At 31.6% G+C, this 25,423-nt stretch overlaps 1 protein-coding gene and 1 non-coding gene across 2 annotated transcripts in view; one reads left to right on the forward strand and one right to left on the reverse strand.

Annotated features, from left to right (window-relative positions):
• The window catches only part of Smp_155120 (putative synaptic ras gtpase activating protein, syngap), a gene marked incomplete at both ends in the record, with an annotated part of 63,413 nt that overhangs the window by 7,003 nt on the left and 30,987 nt on the right, over positions 1-25,423 (forward strand). Inside the window, 5 exons of the mRNA XM_018795928.1 lie at positions 7,679-7,780; positions 14,411-14,509; positions 17,044-17,177; positions 18,086-18,408; positions 19,721-19,886. Coding sequence (XP_018650192.1) covers positions 7,679-7,780; positions 14,411-14,509; positions 17,044-17,177; positions 18,086-18,408; positions 19,721-19,886 — 824 coding nt within the window. The remainder of the gene's footprint in view (positions 1-7,678; positions 7,781-14,410; positions 14,510-17,043; positions 17,178-18,085; positions 18,409-19,720; positions 19,887-25,423) is intronic.
• On the reverse strand, positions 15,743-15,814 carry Smp_tRNA_02041_Pseudo_TTG.1.1. The gene has a single exon. It is a non-coding gene (tRNA).

Consider the following 25,423-nt stretch of genomic DNA (forward strand, 5'->3'; position numbering starts at 1 on the left):
TGGATTCCACTGCTAGCCACTATCCATCTTTGCTTACAATTTATTTACATGTTTACAAGGAATAGTCTGTTCTGAATTCTAGTTGGCAAATTGATTAACGAACTATTCTTCAGTTGGATAGCTTAATCATTAAATACAGTTTTAAGGAGTTGAAAAATTGTACTACATTTATATTTCGAATGTATTAAATTCGTTGGAAAGTTTTCACCACTGGTATTAGCTTTCCTAATGAACTCTTCTCCAGTGTAATTTTTTATAGAATTTTTTTCGAATTTTTAAGTTATGGTTGATATATTTCTTTTAGTTAGATTTATATTTTAGTATTTCACATATTGAATAAGACAGTTGTTGTTGTGTCAAAATCCATTTTTCTTCCCTACTTCACTAACTAATACTGATATTAACATTGTTTCACCTTAGTATCAACCAAATTATGTCAATCTCGCTTTGATTGGGGCGTTCCCATAATATGTAATGTTTAAGTAATTCATTGTAAGGACTAAACATTGTTTTTCCATTTGAAACATATTTTAGATATAAATATTTAGTATATTATACAATGGTTAATAATGAACACTAGATATAATTTAGAGTTTTGTACGAACATATAGATTAAAGATTTCATGAGTTCATAACCAATGTGGATCTGCATTTCTTAGCTAACAATTGCCGTAAGAGTCATTTAACTGACTAGTTGAAAATGAGACTTAGTTACAGAAGAATGAGTGTCTTCCTTTTACAACTGTTATACACTGGACTGTCCATCAAGAATTAATTTATGAGAACAAAGTTTTACTCCATTCTATTTGTTTGAAAATTTGTTTTTAACCTTAGACCATATTGATAACATACATACATATGATTCATAACACAGTTACATTGTTCGATGATGTAACCAATCGAGAATCGGTTGGGGTAAATTAGGATATTTTTTTACAGTGAAGGTAGCTAAATTTACAAAGCAGTCAGTTTGTCTGTTTTAATGATTAGGATAGATGCTTTAAATTACAAGTGAATGTAAACCTCAATATGAAATGTCAAGTGAATAAAACAAATGAAACATTGGACTAGTCAACTTGAGATATCCCATTATTCTTTAATTTTATTACCTAATTAATTTACTTGCTTAAGAATTTATTGATTTGCAAATATCGGAAATTGAAGACCGTATATTATTACAGGTGATAACCTTGTGGGTGAATCTATTGCTTATTTCCTCCAACAGACTTTTATTATGCTTTCTTCAAAATTCCCTCATATTGAATGGATGTTTCAGGTTTTAGCCAATCAGTTAGACTGTGAATCTATAGATCTACCTTGCTATTTACTTTGATACCACATTTTTATATCGTATTTCCATTTAGTATTGTGCTGTGTTCCTACGTTGATTGTTTATTTCAAAACTTCAGTATTATAGCTTTTTTGATTAATATTAGTAGTAAACGTACAAGCATATCGCCAATAAATTATTTCTTGATATTATTCAACCAACACTAAATAGTGAAATCCAAGTCAAATTCGATTGGCGTCAGTCATTCCTTATATTCACTGGTCTGAATAATGAGTTGGCATTTAACAAAGGCTACTTTCATATCATCCATAATTAATTAACCGATACCAATAATGAAATTTATAGTAAATTTATAGTTTACCTTACAGTTTTATTTATTATTAACTGCGAAAAGAGCTTTCTACATGTTCTCCGTACATTGATTTTTATCTGGATATTATGCACATAATTCATTGATCAGTCGATTTATTGATAATAACCCTTGTCTGTTCTATCTTAAGGTCATTTCTGCTCATAATGCTTGTGACTTGATGACAATATCAAGGGAATCTGGAAAGGATCCATGTGTGCCTATAAGAGACTAATTAAGAGCCGTCCAAAACATAAGTAAGAAGATTCAAACAACCATTACAAATGAGTTCTTGCGAATAGTTTAGACAGTTCTTTATATACTGTTGTTGGTTTTTTCCAGATAGGTTTATCGCAAATAAAATTTATTTTTGCCCAATACTCCTTTGAAAACGTTTGTATTCCGGTGGATTTCCCACATAGAAAAGTGTTTCAAAGGCACATGATCGAAATCCTGCATCCTACGCATGTCTTCTACTTTTATCAGTATAGGGTTGTAGACCATATTTTATAGTCATAGAGTAGTATTGGCAAGACTATTGGTAAGTTTACTAACTTGTTCGTTAGCAGACGGACATATTGCTTACGTCACAAGTGAATCAGGCCATCAAAGGCCAAGTGAGCTATTTCAATTCATGAAAAGATCTTGTTAGATATCAACCCACTAGGACTAATGAAGACGTAGGGATTTCGGAAAGTATATATATATATATATATATATATATATATATAACCTTATTTGCCCCAGTAGGTACACTTGTTCATAATGTTACAGTAGGTACACTTGTTCATAATGTTACAAATAGTTCAAGTCTACTTGATTGTGTTAACAGTGGAGAATTCTGACTAAAATATTCAGCTCATTAAATGTTTTGGCATGTCTTATGATTAACATTATAGTTTAACTGTTTATGATTAACATTATAGTTTAACTGTTTACAAATCCTTAAGATATGATTAATTTTGTTTGATGTTGTTAAGCATGAAATCGACAGTCTTTCTAAAGTTCACACAAAATAATTAGACTATAGTAGTGTAAAATTTTATCATGAAGCTTTTATGTTTTGATGTGGATTTGAATGAATGATATCGCTTTTATTTTAACTAGATTAAACATAGATGAAATACAATCATAGTCCTAACCATTAATTTCTAGAATACTGGGTTTAATATTTTTAAAATCTATATGTTTTAGTCCTCTGAATTTCAATTCTATTCCACTTGATCTCTTATAGCTTATATCTTAAAGTAGTTTATTTCTATATTGACGATTTGAATTCTATAACAGTTAAAATTTCTTATTCAAATATATTTCAGTTTTGACAGTAGATTACATCAATCATTAAGGTTTAGTTAATAAATAATATAAATTACTTATGGTAATTCTTGAAATCATTGTACAAAATTTCAAACAGTTACTTAACTTTAGCACGTGATATGCACATGCATACACGTTAATGAGATATACAATAGTGAAACATACATACTAACAAAGTTATACATAAATAACATTATCCATCCTTTTGGATTCGTTTCTGTTATATACATAATCGATTTTTTCATTCTTACATGTTAATCAATGACTAAAATTGTTCACTGACCTTGAAGTGAAAATTGAACATGGATAATACACTTAACCACGGAAACAAACATGTATCCATATATATATACCATAGACACACACACTCACAAATGACCACATATGAATATATAATAATGGATGAATATCCAGGTCATCTAAACTATATCCTGTTTGCATGTAATATATCCATTATTTATTTACTTTGTTATTGTTTTTGTTAACCGGTAAAGAAGAAACATAAAAAAAAGTGGTAGAAGGGATAGATCATCTTTCGAAAATTTTATGTTGTTTGTCGTAAACTATTCACATATATCTATATGTATTTATCTAAATATTTGTGAATATTACAAAACTGGTTGAAATGAAAAATGAAATTAGTTTACATCATTACATTTGATTAATTTACTTGTGTTTCTGAAAAAAAGAAATATACAATTTGTTACATATACAAGTACATTTATTTAAACTGGATCAAGGAAGTGTGTTGATGGTAATTATAAGTTGTTGTTTTTTTTAAACACTGAAATGAACTATTTTACTGTATTTTTGAGAATGCTACTAAACTAAATTTTCGACTCATTTCGTGAAACATCCAAGTTGGAATTGATTTTTAAACTCCTTTTTAATATTTATTTATTGAAGTTGGACATTAACACCGTTGAATGCCGGCTCAGTGGTTTAGTGGTTAAGCGCTCGTGCGTGAAACTGATAGGTCCTGGGTTCGAATCTCGTGAGGCGGGATCGTGGATGCTCACTGGGCACTGTCTTGGTAAAATATAAGAACCATACACTGAATATAGGTATCATTACCAAGGTTTGATTTGATAATTTCGAATGAACTGATCATTGGGTAGATTGTTATAAATAAATTAATATAGTTGTAATATTCCAATGAGTAGAAAAATTAAATTTTCTGACATTTCGTGACGCAGTGTAAGCCGTTTCCTCAGAGAATAAATAACTAAATCAAAATTAATCCAAGTTTAAAAAGTACAAGGGAACAACATAAGAACATTATGTGCGATCAATAAAAAAACAGGTCTCAGCAAGTCAATGTCATGTCATTTCGGTCAAGGTGGTTCATAGGCGACATGTATGTAAATTTGTGTGCATATGTGTGCGAGGTTAAGGATGAAAAACGTGACCTTTGTGGTCAGAAAGGATAGAGTTTAATTTGTATGTAAGATAATAGTGTGAAATGTGAATAATATCAGACAAGGTAACTAGGATATTTAGTCGAAGTCGAATGTATAGTTAGGCCTTCTTTTCTATTGAGAGCAGTAGGATTAAGGATTATATGGAACGCTTTAGATACTCTCGTTTCTTTGTAGTTGGAAAAACCTTTCTGTAATATTTGTAATATACACTGAATACTTCATTTTCAACTTTCCATCATTTGTCCCTCACATTCTATGTGATTCTTTAAATTGACAATTCCTTTCTAAGTCAGATGTCCTCCAAGCACCTAGGACGTTATGTCTGTTGAGATATGTGGCATACGCCACAGATAATTTAAAATCCTTCCATTCATCCACATCGTATTCTTCGCCCACTACATGATATTTGATAATTCTGTCATTATTATTATGCACAAATAGCAAACGATTCTAGTCTATTGGCTGCTACGTTTAAGTTTTCAACTACCATGTTGAAGAATTTGTTTTAGTCATACATTTTTCTGGCATTTTTGTATCCGCATCAATGGACTCTGTGAATGAAAATTTAGTAGATGAGAAGTAAATGATTGATTCATTAGTTATTGTCACCAGATAATGATTTTATTTAAACAAACAATCTCTGATACTTGATAACGATTGCACTCCATTAAATGTTGAATGATGTTGAAACATGGGTCAATAAATTACAACTTGGTGGTGTAATGGCAACGTACTTTCTTCAAAACCATTACGTACTGTGTCCGATTCCTGATGGAGTAGACTGCTATTAAGTTCTGTGATAATATAAAACAGGTGACATCAGTCTGTTATGAATAGCACTCTTCATATTGAACTAATCTCCATAATCCGTTCACCCGAAACAATAATATTCACAGTGAAATACCGAATTAGTCCATGAAGTGATTGATTGATGATCTATGCACAGTAGGTAGTTCCAGACCATCAAGTTACTGGACACACAACCGTCACGATCTATCGATGCAGACCACTGAGTGATGTGGTTGAGAATTAATCAAGGTGAAGCAGATTCATTCAAGTTTTATTTCATTTTGAGTCTTGATTTTCACTATTCCCTCATACAAATCATTCATTTTGTTATTTCGTACAATGTTGTCGATGTTTGGTCTTTCTCACAATCATTGCCACTACATTATATCTATTTGTTTGTCATTTGTGTTGTTAGATTTATCTGTTTGTGCTAATGTGTTACGGTAACTTGTACCTAGATATATTTTTCCATCATCTACGTTGATGACAACTGACTAATTGACTAAAAAAGAAATCATCTTTTTTCTCATTTACTGAAGTTTGCTCACAAAAAGTCTATAGATTCTACTATATTTAGGGGAAAATTTTTTTACTTCAAACAATCGAAACCTATGAAATTTCATTTTGACCGACTAATTTTTTCCTACCTTAGTTATCTAGTAATATTGTGCAGTGTATGTTTACTCCAGAATACTAAAAACATATTAATTACCGTAGCATTTGTTCATTGCCAGGTTAATTAATAATTAGCGATAATTAATATCTCTTAATGAGAAGCACACAATGAATTATAAGTGCATGAAACAATATATAACTAAGATCGACTGTTAAATGAACATAATACTGATATAATGAACACAACGTCATAAAGGATAAGTGTATATCTACTCTGTTCGTTTGTTTTTTCGATGTATGGAGTTTTGAATTTTAATATACTTCAAACGTATATACATAATTAATATTTGAATATTATTCAAAATTTCATTCAATCGACCGGAAAAATTAATGGGACTGCTTCTATAACAAAGTTAATATGTAAAACGTTTTCGATAAAAGTAAAGCTTAGGGTCGTTATTAAAAAAACTATAGTATAATTTCCGACTTGTTCCCAGACAACCACGTAACAGCTCTTGTAAATGGATAACACAAGAAAAACAAAACAAAATTTTAAATATTAAATAGATTTTACATGACTAGTGAATATAATAAAGTTACTGTGTATGTAAATCGAAAAATACAACGAAATATAAATCCATCCTTATGGATACAGATTGTTCGACTTCTCGACCATTAAAAGGAATCAAATAAATTTTTTAGAATCTCCATATTGTTATTTGTTAGGGTTGTGATTTTCATCATGAACTAACATAAGATGTGATGCAAAAGTGTTTTGTAGTCAACTAGATGAATGCATGTGACTTGGTAATTGATAAGTGGAGTTTATAGGTTAGATGTCTTAATTTTGTTATTATAAAGGTAATAAACTTAATCTATCTACTTTTATGTCTTTAGCTGATTATTCTCCTTATTTATTTCTTCATGTTGACTTCGTAAGCAGATTCCTGTAATGTATAACCTATATGCCTGTGTATCTCTTTTTCCTGCAAAACTTCTTTTGATTGCTTTTTTCTACACCGTTTCAAACATTCTACTAAATGGGGATTTATGGATGAGGAATTGTTGACGCTTATATAACTCGTATTTATAGAAGATTGTAAACAAACGAAAGTTGAAGGCTTATCATCAAAGCAATGTAGTTTTGTTAATACTCAGTATAATTCCAGAAACTTAATAATTAAAACTTTAATGGTTTGTATAGTCAGAGAAAAAACAACAAAATGTGTTTAGGTAAATGGGAATCCTTAGTTAAATTCTCCTAAAATTATACGTTTTCCCGACATTTATTTCCTGACAGTAAGAGATATAGTATAGGTTTTGTGAATAACTAATTACAGTGCGATTTAAAGTAGTGGCTAGGTGGTTTAAGAGTGTGATTAATCAGTCAAAACATAGTAGGTTCAAATAGAACTTCTTGGTGGAGTTTTGTTCTCCAGATCAGAGAAAAAAACATCACCAAAACCATCCACCTGAGCTACAAATCTCCACCATCTTAGAACTTCTGTTTTGATGTAAATAGTCAGTCACTAGTGCTTAGACAGAAATGCGTTTTTCTTATATATTTTTGAGTACGAACTTTTATATTGCTAACTGCTATTTTGAATCCACTATATCCGAAAGCTGATTATTCAAATCAATAAATCAACTTTCCTCCCGTACATTCTTAAGCTCTTTGAAAAAGACTTTGCGCGCGTGAAAACAATCTTAATTTAGTACGTTTTATTGATGCGTATTAGTTTCAATATTTCACATGAATGTTATTTTCTAGTATTTTTCTTATCCGAAATAGTTCATTTCTCAGACCAATGCTGTATTTGTGGGATTATAAATTATGATTTCATTCTCATTTTTATATAAAAACATTTAACATATTTTTCATGTTTTTAATTTCAGTCTTCGAAGGACAGCGAAACCCAATTTAGAGAATGAATATCATCTGGAAAATTCCTTAAGATTATCAATTTTAGAAGCAAGAAACATCCCACCAAAGCGCCGGTAATTTGTACACCATTCATTTGAATTTATTTAGCGTTCATTAATCTTGATAATTATTTATGATTGTCTTATTGTTTAATTGAATAGAAATATTTAAACCATTTATTGCTGTTACCTTTGGAATTATTTCCTGAAATAAAAGTAATTTAAAGTATGAGTAACATCTAGAAAATCAATGGTCAGTATGTTGTATTACCACTCACTGTATTATGGTGTATAACTATTTATACTGAAAAAACATCAAATGCTTGAAAGAAATCTAGTCGATAGTTATATTCATTCTCTTGGTTTAGTTGTCGCTAGATAAAAGCCGAAGAAACTTAATTGAGAACTAAAGGAATTCAGACAGTCTAATTGAAGTAATATCCTTTAAACTGCATGATAGAACAGAAAACAACAAAATCATAGCACAGGGAGGAGCTAACCAGAAACAGGAACGCGAGTTTTAGGTATAAGAAGTAATAAAGATACGTTTGTATACTTCACAAGACGTTTAAAGTCATAGAGGAAAATTACCATACAATAAAAATGATAGTGCTTAACGTAACAAGTCTTTAATTTGGTCTCCATAGATTGTATATAACAGGGAAATCAACTCTATCACTAAATTCCTACCTTAACATGGTGCCACTCTATTTTATGGACATACTTAATGGATAATGTCTCTTGTATTTATAATGGAAATTCATTCATCTAATTGACTACAAAACACTTTTGCATCACATCTTATGTTAGTTCATGATGAAAATCACAACCCTAACAAATAACAATATGGAGATTCTAAAAAATTTATTTGATTCCTTTTAATGGTCGAGAAGTCGAACAATCTGTATCCATAAGGATGGATTTATATTTCGTTGTATTTTTCGATTTACATACACAGTAACTTTATTATATTCACTAATCATGTAAAATTATGGATGTGCACTGCTGAGAAGTCCCATATTAGAACGAAACGACAAGTCAGTCTTTCCAGATTTCCAATGGTGATCTAACATTAATCGATTCATTACCTCAATTAAAACATGTACAATCTGTTTAAAATTTACAGCATGATTGTTTTTCCTGAGCTATCCATGTGCAAGTGGCTTTATGCGATTGTTTGAGAACTAGTTGAAAACTATGTTGTGGTTTTTATAATCTCATCCCTATACTCTACATTTACCTGAAAAAAATCTGAATTTTGTAAGATCGTTCAGTTACGGTGTATATCACTCTCGTGAATATTATAATCCAAAACTTCAGGTTATAGTTTGTCTCTCTGAATATATATATAATTTATGGGTGATAGGAACTTCTCCATTCATATTACAAACTTACTCATTGTTGTTATTACGAATGAGTCACCGGAATATCATAACAAAGTTCATCTGAGTCACATTCATGTTAGTTTGTTTTAATAAACCTAAATATCCGTTTCAGTTTATTTTTGATGAATACATATCAATTTAATATAATATAATGTTGCAAAATGTATAGGTGTAATATTTTAAAATTATGTTTTTAATAAGCAATGATGAGTAGTGGCTAGCAGTGGAATCCAGGAAGCGCGTTTCATGCTATTTGGGACTTTCAGCTGGATGTACTCGCATCTCATGGTTGATGTTCACTACGCGACTCGAACTCAGTACTGTTTGCTTCCAGCGCCATCGAGTTATCCACTCAGCTGCTGAGTTCTGATAGCCACCTGCTTGTGCAATGGGGTGAATTTTAATTCACTTGTTATCGTTTGCTTGTATCTTCCCATTGTTGTTTAGGACTACAGTTGATTAGTCTCTTGTTCGAGTCCCAGAGTGAACATCAACTCTGGAATGCAGGTACATACAGCTGAGTAGTCCAAAATAGGACGAGACGCGCATCGTTGACCCCATTGCTAGCCACTGTACATCTTTGCTTCTAAAGCTTTTGACTTATGGCAGTATCGAGGCAGTCCGCACAGGATGCATATTTGACAACAAGAGATTGATCAATGGCAGTCCTAAACAACAATGGCAAGATACAAGCTAACATTATCAAATGAATTGTGTTTTTAATGGTTATAATATAATAATAATAATTGTAGCATTATCAAAGTAATTGTTACATATATTTATGATTATGTTAGCTTATCTGTGTCGGTCTGTACAGCGAAGGTAAAAAGCGAAACGGTTGCTTATTCACTTTAATTTTAAATGATAAGTTGAAAACATTTTCGTAACTTAGTAATTAAGGAGATAATTTATTCATATATGGTCATTTTAAATATTTAATCTTGTCCTTTCTCTCGTCTGCTTCATTGTAAAAGAAAAAGAACGATTTGATTTTCAATTATGATGTTTAACATATCTCGTTTAACCGAGTGATCTTTTTTCCTTAAGTGTTTGCAAAACCATTATTAGTTTTGAATATAGAAAGCTTTCACCATCAGCTGATATTAGCTAGATAAATGCAAGAAGTAGGGAAACGTTGTGTAGTTTTTGACTTATCAGAAAAACTAACTCTCGATTTCATTCCAAATCCTATTCGTTACTTTCACTTCATTATTGGTTAGGGAGAGAATTGAGTTTTTCTAATCAGTATATCTTCTTAAAATAAAAGTAAAAACACTGAAAATAATAATAGTAATATTAACCTGTACATAGAATGAAATTCACGTAGTATCGTTCTTCAAATTGCACATTGCCCAAATGTATGCGATGCATTTTAATTAATCTTTTAAGCTGTATTTCTGTCCACAAACAGGATAAAGTAACAGATGTATTTCTCATGATCTTTTAAAGTTATTAAGTTGGTGATATGGGGATAAAGGTGTTATTTCCAGAATTCCGTAGTGTTTCCTTCTAAGAAATGACGCTAAAAAGAGCGGCAAATAGCAGCTAATTGGTTTTAGTCATACATTTTAGAAAACCGTGCAATATTCCACAAAATGCGAATAATATATGGGATTTATGGGATTTAGGGACGATAATAAATTCAACATAAAGTCACATTTGCACGAAATTACCTAGACTTATATTATATGAATTATCTTATGACGTGTTCAACGTTTCTTGCACATCTATTTATAAATTTCAATAGTCACTGTAGTTATTTAACGTCTGCAAGAAACTTTCATGATTAATGTAATACCTTTTATCTGACAAGTTTTTAGGCTGGTTCGAGACTTGGACTTATTTCAGATAGTATATCACCTTGATTAAAGCAAAGTTTAATGGGCATTATGGATTGTATGTTCTGTTTGATATAACTTTACAATTATAACCAATGATTCACTATTTTCTAAGTGCAACATTAGTCGTAATCTATTTTTCAAATAAACAAGTATAAAAGCGTAAGGTCATCATTGGTTAAATATCTGTATATTTCGTAAATTTTTAAAATTCATTGCAATTCCTTATTCACTTAGTTTTTGATGGGTATTAGTATCCTAGCTAGATGTTGTCTCACCACTTACTGAATAATATAATACAATTAAATTGGAATTTGAATAAAAAAATTCCTTTCATTTATTTGAATCATAGTCTATGATTATAATTGATTGATTTTTTATTCAGACATAGATTTAAAGTGTACATATTTAAGATGAACCATTTTCATCCAGCTTGCTTTATAACAGTTTTCTTAAATGAAGGAATTTATATACTAGAAAGGCTACATGAACGTGAAGAAAAAAAATAATCGATTCAGTCACTTTTATTTCATATAGACTAAACAAAGAAATGGTTTACGCACTATCCATCAATCATCTTTTTTCTTTCAAAAAAAACAGAGCTTTAAATGTATTTGCAAATGATGAAACATAATCTCATAACTTCTTATAAGGGAATTTACAAACTTTGTTTCTTTATACTCTCGAAATGATTGTAACAGTTAGATGTTTAAACAAATAAGAAAAATCAAAACTGGCACTACAAATATTTACATGTAAATTGTTTCAGTTACTATATTTGGGGGGTTCAAGATAATTGTTGGATTTTATTGGTAAAATTACAGACTGATCAGGCAGTCAACCGCTGATAACATCAGAAGATGTTTGTGGAATATTTCAAATTTATTAGTTTAAAACATGAAATCCATTGAGTGTCAGCTCACTGGTTTAAATGTCAAGAGCAACCTGAAAGATCTTAAGGCCCTGGGCTTGATCTTCAAGGGCGTCTTGGACGATTACCATTGAGGAGTCTTACACTTTCCTACAGCTGTCCACAGCTTCCTGGTTTTAGTGATTGTATAAATAAGATCAACCCAAGGTGTTGATAACCATAAAAATGATATATCTTTCTTTCCAGATCCATTTTATTCCCTAAAATTCGCTTCTTTTTATAGCTTTTCGTGGTTGAGGTTGATCTATTCAATACATCCAACTAGAAAACCCTAGATTCTTAAACTAAATGTTACAAGAAATAAATTTGGGCATTTTGCTTTTGGCATATTCCAATCGCACAATACACGTTCATAGATTGTCCGTTACATACATATTAGAAACTATACTGGAATCCAAAGATAACAATGAAGTAGGAGATGACTAATCTTTTATTTTAATGAGGCCCTTTTTTATAAATTTGAACAAACAAATTTACTTTGATTTCATAAAAATAGATTATTTGAGAAGCTCAGCACAATTTAGGATGATTTCAGAGTTACCTAACATTCCAAAAGGTTTGTTATGAAGCATAGTAATAGTAGAAATGAAGGGTTAGGGTAATAGGTAAAGATGGAAAATCGATTGATGAGGTAATGAGTCTTCATCAATTACGATAGTTGGTACATGTGTTATGGTCGTCGCCTATCTCGACGCTCTATGTTATCTAGTGTAGAAGTAGGTCGGAAGAAGGCTACGAGTGACGAAACTATTACATGGTATCAATCCATTAAATCACTGGATAATGAACTCAGCCGTGTAAGTGGGTGAAGACTAAATAGTTGAAATCCTTATGATCGTAGTAACCAACGGTTGAAGACTGAATGAAATGGCCTAAAATCGTTTGTAATGACGAAGGTGGATCCACTGTTTGTAGGTACCTGCCATGTTCTACGTTGTGCTTGACTGACTGATGTTTGGTGAAGGTGAAACAGATCAACAAATAATGTCAATACTGAAAAGAAACTCGTATAGCTACTTTACATTTTACAGCGTCATATGGTTTATGACTCGGTTAAACGTGTATTTATCCCTTATTCCTCTCACAATGACTTTGAGAAATGTATGTGTACATAACGAAGGCTGATAAACGTGGGACATCTACTAGGTTTTAGAAGAATAATCTCACTAATTGTTGTTTATAATTGTAGTTTATAGGATAGTTTTAGACACAAAACATCCGAGCTATATCAACTTTATTTATTTATTGAAAGTCGTTAACCAAGAATGTCCGTTTTGCTTAATCGTACACCTTACGCTGAAACTTTTTAAAGCTCACTTTTGTGATCTAATTTTGAATATCTTGATATTAATGCGTTAACTAAGTAAAAACCATCACTGATATTTATGAATTTACATTTTTCCAACTCTAGAATTGAAATCATAATAATTTTTACTAGAAACTGTCTCTACGACTTCGTAAGTTTAATTCAAATTAGTAATTCTACCAGTACAAAACAGCTGTTCAGCTCTGTTTGGATTTCAGTGGTTGCCTTGTCAAGATCAGTCTGTCATGTAAACTAAAAAAACCCAATAATCACCACAGAATCCTTGTACAAATAATAATCATATGTATACTGGTGAATAACTTCCAGATCCGATTCTTAGAGTTCTAGTGAGAAGCTGTGACTTGTGAACTTAAATCATGACGGATCTGAGACAGTTGTTCACTTTAGGGAATGAGGGATAGTCGCACAATATTGAGAACATACTGATTTGTAAATTAAAGTTCACTAGATTATCTTCTAAACTTTTGTTCCCACATTTTTATGTCACATTGAAGTTGCAAAATAATTTACTCATCATTATCACTCATCATAAGAGTTCAATTAATGTGGTGTACCAAAGAGACTTAAACGCGATATATATAACTAATTTAAAATGGTTGTAAATATGGTCAACATAGGAATTGTTCGTCGGATATGCCTGAAATAGTAGTTCATCTAAAGTACATGTGATAATTTGATTCCTGATAATATGATCAAATCATTCTGATGTTCATGTTAGGGTTTCGCAGGGTTCTTACTTTTTTTAATATTCTATTTTCAAAGGAGTTGGTTTTCTCTGTTTAGCTCTTCTTTTTTGTTTCTCTTTACAAAAAAAATATTGTCTATCAAAAGTTGACTTTTTCACATTCATCTATTGAGTTTCGGATGTAATTCATCATCTAAATGAAGATGAGTATGTTAGACATCTGAGTTAAGGAGTCTTATCATCTAGAAACACTACAAACAAATATTTGGGCTAAAAATAAGCGGAGGGAGTACAAAATAATGCAAACGTATGGAGAGTATGCCACTAAAAATGTATTTATTCTAGTTACTGTATCTGTTTCTAAAAATTAAAAAAAATCATGCGTTTACATATAAACAGGGTTTCTACTAAGGACTCAAGGTAGGTATGCGATTTATGAGTTCAGTATTGTAGTCTATAATCTAATTACTAGTTTTATTTCATATTATAACAAAAAATAATACAGATTTGATTATTTTCTTAAATATCTTTTCTAAAAGTTACTACTGTGATATTTGTTTGGATCGAACTTTGTATGCTCGTACTACCAGTAAGACAGCTGCTTCAGGCATATTTTGGGCAGAAGATTTTGATTTAAAGTATGTTATTGATTGATATTGAATATTTATTGCAATCTTATTAATAGTTGTTTTTACTTATTTTATGAAATCCATCTTCATATCTGATTCATTGTCTGTTATCAGATGTGTAACTCGGGAAACCGTACTGGCTAAAATGTTATTTACATAAAATGGCAACTTTTATTATGTACCAATATATTCAATCAGATGACAAGTGCTTCTGTCTTTTGATAACTAATTGAATATGGAAATCAACCCTGTCTGTTTTTCAAATGAGATTTTAAAATAACAGTACACATTTCAAATAAGTATATTGAGTGTCAATGGTTTAGAAGAAAATATAAAAATAACGTAATTACAATAGATGAGATTGCTTCAAAAAACCATTCTATGAGATTATAGTGAGGAAATAAGTCAAATTTAGCGTGAAAATAAATGAGACAATGCTATGTTCCGGTGACAACAGTGTAGACAGGAGGTACCCTTATTAACCGACTTGTTTTTCGTTCGTTCGAAAGTGAACTCGAAAAATTCATAGGTCATATAAAAACGTTAAACGCATTTTTATTTTGAGATGGTGGGGAATGTTTATAGTCCAGCATGAGGATTTTTTAGGTAGTTGTTTTTTTAGCCTGACTGGTTCGTTCGTGAAGCTTTCACTGTCTTTCTCAAAAATACATTTAAGGATTTCAGAAACTATGATAAAGGAGTAAAATGATCTTAATTTTGTTTGTTCCCCACTACTTTTTAAAGTTAAAACTAAACATCTTCATTATCTATTCTTTCATTAGTTAATAATGGTCAAACATTTCTAGGGGTCATCATTCAATTCCTCCAAGTTGATCCCTATACTTTATCATGCCACTAAGTTTTAGCAAAACTTTAAGTGGAGGATCTATCTTGTATTTCACATCCAAACTGTTGATTCAATTATCTCTGTCGCTGAAATATTTACACAAATTAATTGTTTCATTACAATAATCTAATATTAAATGACTTAACTTTGTTTTTAAAAGGAACTGATTTGAATTCATTTAGTATTGTTTGTTTGATTCTTCCCATTGATGTTTAGGACTGAGACTGGTCAGTCTCTAATTGGCATATGTGCATACTGCGCGTATTGCTTCGGTATAGCCTTAATTCACAAGCATGGTAAGCAAAGATGGATAGTGGCTAGCAGTGGAATCCAGGACGCGCGTTTCGTCCTATTTGGGACTCGTCAACTGGATGTACTTGCATCTCAGAGTTGATGTTCACTCTGGGACTCGAACCCAGTACCTTTCGCTTCAAACGCCATCGCGTTATCTACTAGGCTATCAGGACTCAGTGGCGTGTCCCAAATAGGATGGAACTGATTTAGTTTATCTTCATGAAAAATATTTATTTAAAAAAGCAAATCTAAAATGGCTATTCAAATAAACAAGGTACAATCAAGAAAAAGTACCGTAGATCATCATTTGAATATTGAAATGGTTTAAACTTTTCTATATGTAAGCTAGATAATTTTGAGAACGATCAGAAATGGGTGAAGTCAATTTGATCGAATGTTTATTCATAAATTTATACGAATAAAATTATGATGCGTGTTAGTATAACATTGTTTATTTAAATGAACATCAAACAAAATAAGGACCTAGCTGTTCAAAATAAATGATGATGCTGATGATGATGATGATAATTAAATATTACCCGGTAGAATAAAGTGATTATTTGGCATCATTCCAAAGAAATCAGTTGAATTATTCTAGTATAAAACTGCTCAGTATTTACTATCACGCTAGGAGTTGAAACCAGGACTTTCATATTTACTGACATCTACAATGGATTAAGACTATTTTAAGTAGAATCATTGAGTTAGTTGTGTGTTAACCAGATAGATCGATAAAAGTCAGTAACATAATTGCTAATTCAATGTAATAAATTTTTGACCACATTAAAATTTAATTATTTTGTATATTGGGTTGTCCTGGGTCCTGGGTTCGAATCTCGCGAGGCGGGATCGTGGATGCGCACTGCTGAGGATTCTCACAATAGGACGACAGGGCCGTCCAGTGTTTCCAGGTTTTCCATGGTGGTCTAGCTTCAATTGACTCATGATTTCAATTACATATGAAAGATTTTGTATATTGTTCAGCTTATATAAACTTGACGATATTTCCAATTCCATAAGTATGAAGTACAAATTAACTTTGGGCAAAAATTATTTAAAAGCAAGGCAGAATAATTATTTTCATGACTGATAGTTTTTCATTCGATTGTGTATAGATATCACTACTCAAATCAAAATAAATTTGAGTCAATCGAACTGAATTTCGATGTGAAACCAATAAATTTGCTGCTAACTGGTCACTACTTATTCATTCCTTATCTAATTAACTAACTGTAGTCGTTATACATTTTACTTAACTAGTTTCATAAGTCAAAGATGATTATTTATATTTGGTATAGTGTTGATAAGCCTTTTTAAAATCGATTGGACATTTGTTTTACATTTGAACAAAACAAATGTTATGGGTCTACTTATGTTATAACTCTTAACTATTTAATTTTAGTAATCTTCCAAATGTTTCTGTAATGACAATCAGTTTATATCGAGAAGGTGGGTCAAACGGTAGAGATTCAAGGCGGATTGGAACATCGAGAATAAGCTTGAAAAAGAATAGAAAAACTCAAAATCAATTAATTGGTAGGATGTTTATTGTATTTTTCTATTTATTGCTTAAAAAAATATTTACAAGCTATCATAGTTAATTGTATCTTTCCAACTTATTGAATAAATTACGCTATATATCATCAGGTGACTGAATTTAAAAATGTGAACAGCTGAATTTGGACTAGACGTGGTTTAACAGTTTACGATGCTTACTACTAGACGTGAAGCTCCCAAGTTTGATTCCATCATAAAATTACATGTTGCCAAAAATTTGTTGTGGATCTGTAGTAAATCATTAAAAGAATCATTAAAAGAACACTGACTGATAGATAATACACTGTTATAAAATATGACCAATGTTTAACTGCTCATGTGTTCAAATTGTCGATACGGTCATCCTAAGTGAATCATTATAAAAGACAACCAAGGCTATCCGGACAGGATGTACATTCGCTAATCAAGACTGATCAAATCTCAGTCAAAAATATCAACAACAACAACACAGTACAATTAGTTTGAAATTGAACTACACGTTTATTTACAAATTATTAACACCGAAATAACATGTCTCATTGAAAACTGATCTCAATGTAATATGTGTGTGTTTTGCAAGCCAAATATCCGCTAATTAAATTATAACCTGATTATCACATTTAATCCTTACCTACTCTTTTGAAATTTTTCTGGAACCAACGCATCAATTATAATGAATAATTTATAATAGTCATCAATACTAAATTATTGAGATCGTATTTCGTTCTGTTCAAAGTAATATCTCAGTAATAATTAGACCAAGTAGCTATCTCTTCAAAATGATTAAATCATTATTCATTAAACCGTTGAGTTATGTTAGTCACTTTATTATTTACCAACTTTCTTATTTGTTTAAATGAATGATTTTGTCCTTCTTTATTGATTATTATTATTATTCTAATTAACAGGTTACATCACAATACCTGTTACCGAAATATCTAGTCGTACTGACATTCAAACATGGTTGACTTTACAACCCCCCATCGAAAATTCTTCAAGTCAAGATAATCTAATTAGTAGTTTCGATGCAATTTACACAGATTCTCAACAATTGGATAAACTAAATTCTGTAAAACTAAATAAGCTCAATTCTTCATCATTAAACCTATTGCATAATCATTCTTATAATAATGGAATAACAGATCAGACAAATTTTCCACAATTACGTATTCGTGCACGCTATCAATCACTTGGTGTATTACCATTATGCAATTATTGGCCTTTAAGAACGGTTAGTCTTTATTCGTTCTGGTTTATTTCAGTGCTTTGAAATACTAATTTTTCTGACAAAAATGGAAATTTGTGTTGAAGGAAATGTTTACAACTCATATAAATATACACATTTAATTTGATCTGATCATGTCAAGTACGATAAATATGCCCCTTGATAACTGACTATTAACCACACCCAGTTCTTTGTGTAAAATACTTGTTTTTGTAATACATAGCACACTTCTGTGATCACTTTATTGTACCTTGTCTATGCTGATAGTATTACTCAATTTAAGTAGATATATTACCCATCGTAACCCGAATGATAGGAATCTTGATTAATACAGTCTGACTTTGAGTTTTTCTCTGTCCGTTTATAATAAAAAAAGTCTACTGTTTAACAGTTGACTATGACACTTCAGCAAAACAGGTTTATTATCAGTATCCTTGATATGCAATAGAGATTTATTTAGTCATAATGCGGGGAAGCATATCCTGCAAGGATATATTTATAATTTCAACTAGTAACCTTTTTAAATATAGAGTTATTAAAATTAGATTTACTATATTGTGAAGCTAAAAATAAAAGTGAGTATCTAGAAGACTTTTGAAAGAAACCGCTTATTATATTTCATCACTTTCTTATTTTAATTACTAAGCTAGCATTTTTGAAAACTGGAAAAATAAAAAATACTCGCTATGAACGAAAACTTGATAGCCTTGAATTTGTTCACGCTGATTAACTTAACCAATAAAATGTTCCTGAATATACAAAATATATTTTTAGGTTCAAATTATTAAAAAATTGTCTAGTAACCGAGATTATACTGTGTAGTATGTAATTATAGCAAATAACATGGTACTGTTTTGTCTTATTCTATGCCAGTCAGTCAGCTACAACGTAGGACCAGGCACATATATGCATCGGTCCAAGTTGTCATACCTCGTTAGCACAACATGATGAACACCGGATTAATAGAAATAATTAATTTGGTGGTGATAGTATATAAAAGAAAGGTTGTATATAGGGATACAGTATAGGAAGGAAGAAAGATATAAAGTAATTTTAATCTCGAGGTTTAAGGGGAGATAAAAAGTGTATACACCAACGCCATTATGATCGATTCTGAGCCATGTCACCTAGAGTCTCCAACCATTGGTTACGATAGTCACGCGGACCCCAACCAGTAGTCTGCATCTGCCAACATGGCTCAGACTAGAAGTTAGTGATTTCAAGCACTGATGCCACGTTTTGGTTTGGCCGCCCCTAACTCTTTTTCTATGAATGTTGTATGGTTTATACTATTTTTCAAATTCTTCATTCGTTTCAGCTTGTACTAAATAATAGTTTATTGTTAACGAACTGGTTAGAATCGTTATTATTATCTGTTAAGCTCAAAGAAGAATTAGCGAATTCATTGGTTTATTTACATGAAAATAATAATACACTGATTGAATTTTTGACCAGTTTGGTTGTTCGAGAAGTTTCTGACTTAGGTAAGTGTTATATATATATATATATATATATATATATATATATACTAAGCATATTGGTTAATGTGTATACGACGCCTGTACTAATTAATATACTTATGTATAAGTATTTTTTACTAAAATCTTGAAAACCTTTCAGGGAATTTATGAAATATGAGGTGTGCATATACATAATTCATTAGAAAACAGTTCACTTCAAACTTATTAGGTGTCGTAATGGTGGCTATAAAAATCTCAATAATAAAGCAAAGCGTAGACGACCGCTGACTTTAACTTTCCATGTTTTATCATTTCTTATTATTCTGAACTTCCAATTCACTATATGTACAACGTCTGATCGGCAATATCGTCTAGGGATATCATTTATGTATATGATTCTGGTAAACTGTAAGACAGTAAAGCAGCTATACTATATGACTTTTAAAGATTTCCAACGACTTTTTAACAATGACAGTGAAAACACATAAAGGCTTTTATCGAATTCGAAGAGTACCATGAAAAGTTTCAGATTTATTTATTGTGAAATAATTATTTTATGAATTTTATAATTGAAATCATCAGTCAATTGAAGGTAAACCACCATGGAAAACCTGGAAGCACTGGACGGCCGATTCGTCCTATTGTGAGACTCCTCAGCAGTGCGCATCCACGGTCCCGCCTCACGAAATTCTACTACCTTCAAATGACTCATGATTTCAACTATATAAAATTACTGAAATCTCCACAAATGCTCCTTCTGATTATAATCATATGCTCACTAGTGACTGACTTCAAGAGATATTTCCTGGAGTTCTAGTCAGAAACAATGACCAGTGAAGTTTAACCAGGTCTGTTGTGAGATACCAACCCACTGAAGACAATAGTGGATGCGTCGCTCACTTTCGTGAACCGGTTAAGGTTAGACATTAATACCGTTGGATGCCGGCTCAGTGGTTCTACCGGTTAAGCGCTCGCGCATGAGACTGATAGGTCCTTGGTTCGAATCTCGCGAGTGCGGTGTCGTGGATTCGCACTGTTGAGGAGTCCCACAGTAGGACGAAACGGCCATTCCAGATTTCCCATGGTGGTCTAGCCTCAATCGACTCATAAACTCTTCTATAAAATTAATGAAATCTCCACAAATGCCCCTTCTGATAATTATTTTATGACTTAAGTTCATAATTTTATTAGATAGAATAGTTTACTATAAACAATTTTGGATTATATATTTGATGTATATGTTATACTTCACAAACTGTATAACTATGATATATATTTCTGCACAATTATCTGATTATCACTTTTAATGTCTATATTTTATAAAAACCTAATATTTCTGTTGTATTTCTTTTTATAAATCGATTTGTTTTTCCAGTGATGTTTTTTTCTCCTAAGTACATGTCACTACATGAAAATAATGTTTTTTTTTTTGATAAACACTAAAATAAACATAGATATATTGGAAAGCGAAGTTAATATTTCATTATTAAGGTCATAATTCACTATAATATTGATTCTATGATTGAACAAGTACTCATGGACATTGAATAGTGAAAATAAAAAAATGATTGGTTGCAGTTAGACATTAACACCATCGGATGTCGGCTCAGTAGCCTTGTGGTTAAGCGCTGTAGTGCGAGACTCGTAGGTCATGGGTTCGAATCTCGCGAGTGCGGGATTGTGGATGCGCACTGCTGAGGAGTCCCACAATAGGACGAAAGGGCCGTCCAGTGCTTCCAGGTTTTCCATGCTGGTGGCTCATGATTTCAAGTATATAAAATTACTAAAATCTCCACTAAACCCCATTCTGACAAATTAAATAACATTTTACTATAAACAAAAATAATATATTTGTAATATCCCAATGAATAGAAAAATTAAGTTTTTAAATTTTCTGATGTTTCACAACTCCGTGTAAGCCACTTTTTCAGAGGAAAAATAACCAAATTAGATTAACCCAAGTTTACCTAGTAAAAAGGAACAAAGAAAGAATATTGGGTGCGATCAATCAAAAATAGGCCTAGCCTAGTCACTGTTATTCCAGTCAAGGTGATTTATATGAAACATGTTTGTATATTTGTGTGTATGTATTATAAAGGATGAAAAAAATGTGACATTTGTGGTGTGAAAGGAATTTTTATGTACGATAATGGTGTGAAATGTGAATAGAATCAGAAATGGTAGCTCAGATAGATGGTTCAAGTCGGATGAATAGTGAGATCTTCTTTTCTATTGAGAGCAGTAGGATTATGCATTATATGGAAAGCTTCCACTACTCGTCTTTCCTTGTAGTTGGAAAAGCCTTTTTGTATCATTTTGATGATGATACAAAAGTGGCTTAGAGTAAGTTATGAAACAATCTACCCAATGCTCAATTTATTCGAAATTTTAAAACAATTAGTCCCTTTGATAAATTTCGATAATGCAATGAGAAGACGAAGTTTATCAGAATTATGTGATATATTAGCGCAATACATTTCGAACAATCTGATCACACATATACTTGTTAAGACATTTTTATATGAAAATTAAAAGGTCAACTAGACAGGTTAAGGTAAGAAAATAAATAATGTACACAAAAACAATGTGATGACTACTCTGGATAATAAATAAGCGATGTCGAACTGGATAACGATAAACTAGAGGTATTATCCTTAGGTCTAAAGTTTTGTGATACCCGTAATAATTGTAACCACATAGATACCGATATACAGTTTGAGAATCTATACAGCCAGACACGTGATTTAGTGGCTAATTCTGATCAACAACTGGAACACTTTAAATCTACTCTTGTGGACTGTTGCTACCAGTATAAAAACAATAAATTTAATTACAAAAGTATTCTTACAAAAAGGCATAAGGAAGCTATTAACGTACTCCTAAAGGATGAGACGTTATTGATTACGAAACCTGACAAAGGTTCAGGAGTGGTTCTTCTCAATAAAAACGATTATATTAATAAAATGGGTACCATCTTAAATGACAAATTGAAATTCCAAAAAATAACTAACCATAAAGATCTCAATATGAAAATAGAGAAGGAGCTTACTAGTTCTTTGAAGAAGCTCAGAGACAACCAGACTATTTCATCTGGTCTATATGAAATGATTAAACCAGTTGGAACCTATCTGCCAAGACTGTATGGATTACCAAAGGTACACAAACCGGGGATCCCATTAAGACCTATTTTAGATATGTATAACTCTCCTTATCATACTATAGCTAAATGGTTGGTAACTTTATTGAAACCTCTCCACGAAAAGCTGGTAAAACATAGTGTTAAGGATGTGTTTCAATTTTTTGATAAAGTAAAAAATGTCAATACTTTGGGACTAAAGATGATGTCTTTGGATGTAACATCACTATTCACGAATGTCCCACTTCTTGAGACCGTAGAATATATAGGGGAACAACTGATTGAAAATAAAATTGAAACTACTGTTCCGATTAATGTCTTGAAAGAGTTATTACTGAAATGCACCATGAATGTAAATTTCAAATTCAACGGTGACATATTTAGACAAACAGATGGTGTGGCAATGGGTTCACCTGTGGGCCCTATACTAGCTGATATATTTCTAGCTAAACTAGAGAACGGTCATCTGAAAAAGATTATTCAAGAATTCAAATTTTACTGCAGATATATGGATGACACATTCATCCTGTGTAAAGATAATATTTCACAACAAGATGTGCTTAGACAGTTTAACGAAGTGCATCCAGCCATCCAGTTTACATCGGAGGAAGAGAGTGATGGCCGATTAGCCTTTTTAGACGTCCTCTTAACTAAGAGATCAGATGGATCGTTAAGAAGAAACATGAACAGAAAAAGTACTTGGACTGGACAGTATACACACTTCCTTAGCTTTGTACCTCTACAGTACAAACGAAACCTAATCAAAACCCTTAGCTATCGAATACGCACTATATGTTCGGCGGATGTAGTTGACAATGAGCTAAACACATTGCATAATGCTCTAAGGGAGAACGGGTATCCCAGAAAATTTATAATTAAATATATGATCTTTAAAGTGAAAATAGGCGAATTCCAAACGGTCAAGAAAAAGTCCTTGTTCATGCGCCAACAATTCAGGGGGGATGCCGCTGGCGAAATACTTGCTCAGAGATTACGCAGATTTATCCAAAAATCTTTCAACGCAGGTGAACTACGTTTGGTGTTTTCCACGCGTCCAATGGTGACACCGAGGCTTAAAGATGAAGTTCCTAGAATGACCACTTCATTTTGTATTTATCAGTTCGACTGCTCCTGTGGAGCAAGTTATATTGGTCGAAGTTCTAGGAATTTACATTTTCGTGCTCGTGAACACCTCCCAGCGTGGCTAAGCAAAGGTCTGATGAGGAAAGTAAACAGCTCGATTTTGGCCCATTTAGTACAAACTGGTCATAGTGCCAGTATAAACCAATCTTTTTCAATTATTTATAGGGTCAGTAATTTTTTGCCTAAGCTTGTCAGGCTTAAAGTCCTTCAAACGGCGGAGGCAGTAGCCATCAGAATGAAGAAACCTGAGCTATGTGTACAGAAGAAATATCTCCAACCCCTACTTCTCCCTTGGCCAACCACAAGGCCAATTAATGAACAATCATCTTAGCTATTGTATGACCTAATTTGACTATGTACTTACGACCTTTCGTAGTCAAATGTAATTGTCTCTTATCTTTATTCACAAATTATTATTATTATTATTATTATTATTATTATTGGTTAAATATCATTATTAATCCCCCCTAAACATGATTCATTCACATCGCATTGATCCCTCCTTATTACGTCTCACTAATTTTTCACACATTTAGTCTTCCACTTGATCGAATTGTAATTGCACTATCATATCTCTCTCACCCTATCTGACCCATATTTATATTCTGATCACAGATCTTAAATTTTCATTTTACGTATATACAGATTCAAGTTAACATTCTATATGAGTCATATCAACATTAACTATTTGATTTGACAATCCTAAATTTACATGCATTAAACTATGTACTTTGCCTTTAACCTGGCCAATTTTTCGGATTATTAATTTGGATATATAATTGTAGAACCTGAAGAGAATTTATCGAAAAGAATATTCTTCCTTTCTTTCACCAATTACTAAGATATCATCCACACATCTCTTGTAAAGTGACATGTTTTTGATTAAGTCTTCAGATAAATTTTCTACATGTGCCATAAACACATCTGCTAGTAATGGTCCTAACGGACTACCCATAGCGATCCCATCAATCTGGCAAAAGTATTCGCCTTCAAAAATGAACTGAACTTTATCAGTACATAAAAGTAATAAATCTTTAAGAATTTTTAAGGGGATAGGTAAATTAAGGTTGTTTGAAGATATATAGTCACATAATATGTCAATAGTCTTTTTTAAGGGTACATTGGTGAATAAGGAATTCACGTCAAATGAGCACATAGGTTTTCCTTTGATATTAATGTCACCTAAATGATCGACCAATTCAAAAGAATCCTTTAGAGAATACTTACATATACAAAATTATTGGATCCTATTCGAAGACGTATATGTAAGTATTCTCTAAAG

This window comes from Schistosoma mansoni, chromosome 2, assembly GCF_000237925.1.
Source record: "Schistosoma mansoni strain Puerto Rico chromosome 2, complete genome".
In the NCBI taxonomy this organism is placed as follows: Eukaryota; Metazoa; Platyhelminthes; class Trematoda; order Strigeidida; family Schistosomatidae; genus Schistosoma; species Schistosoma mansoni.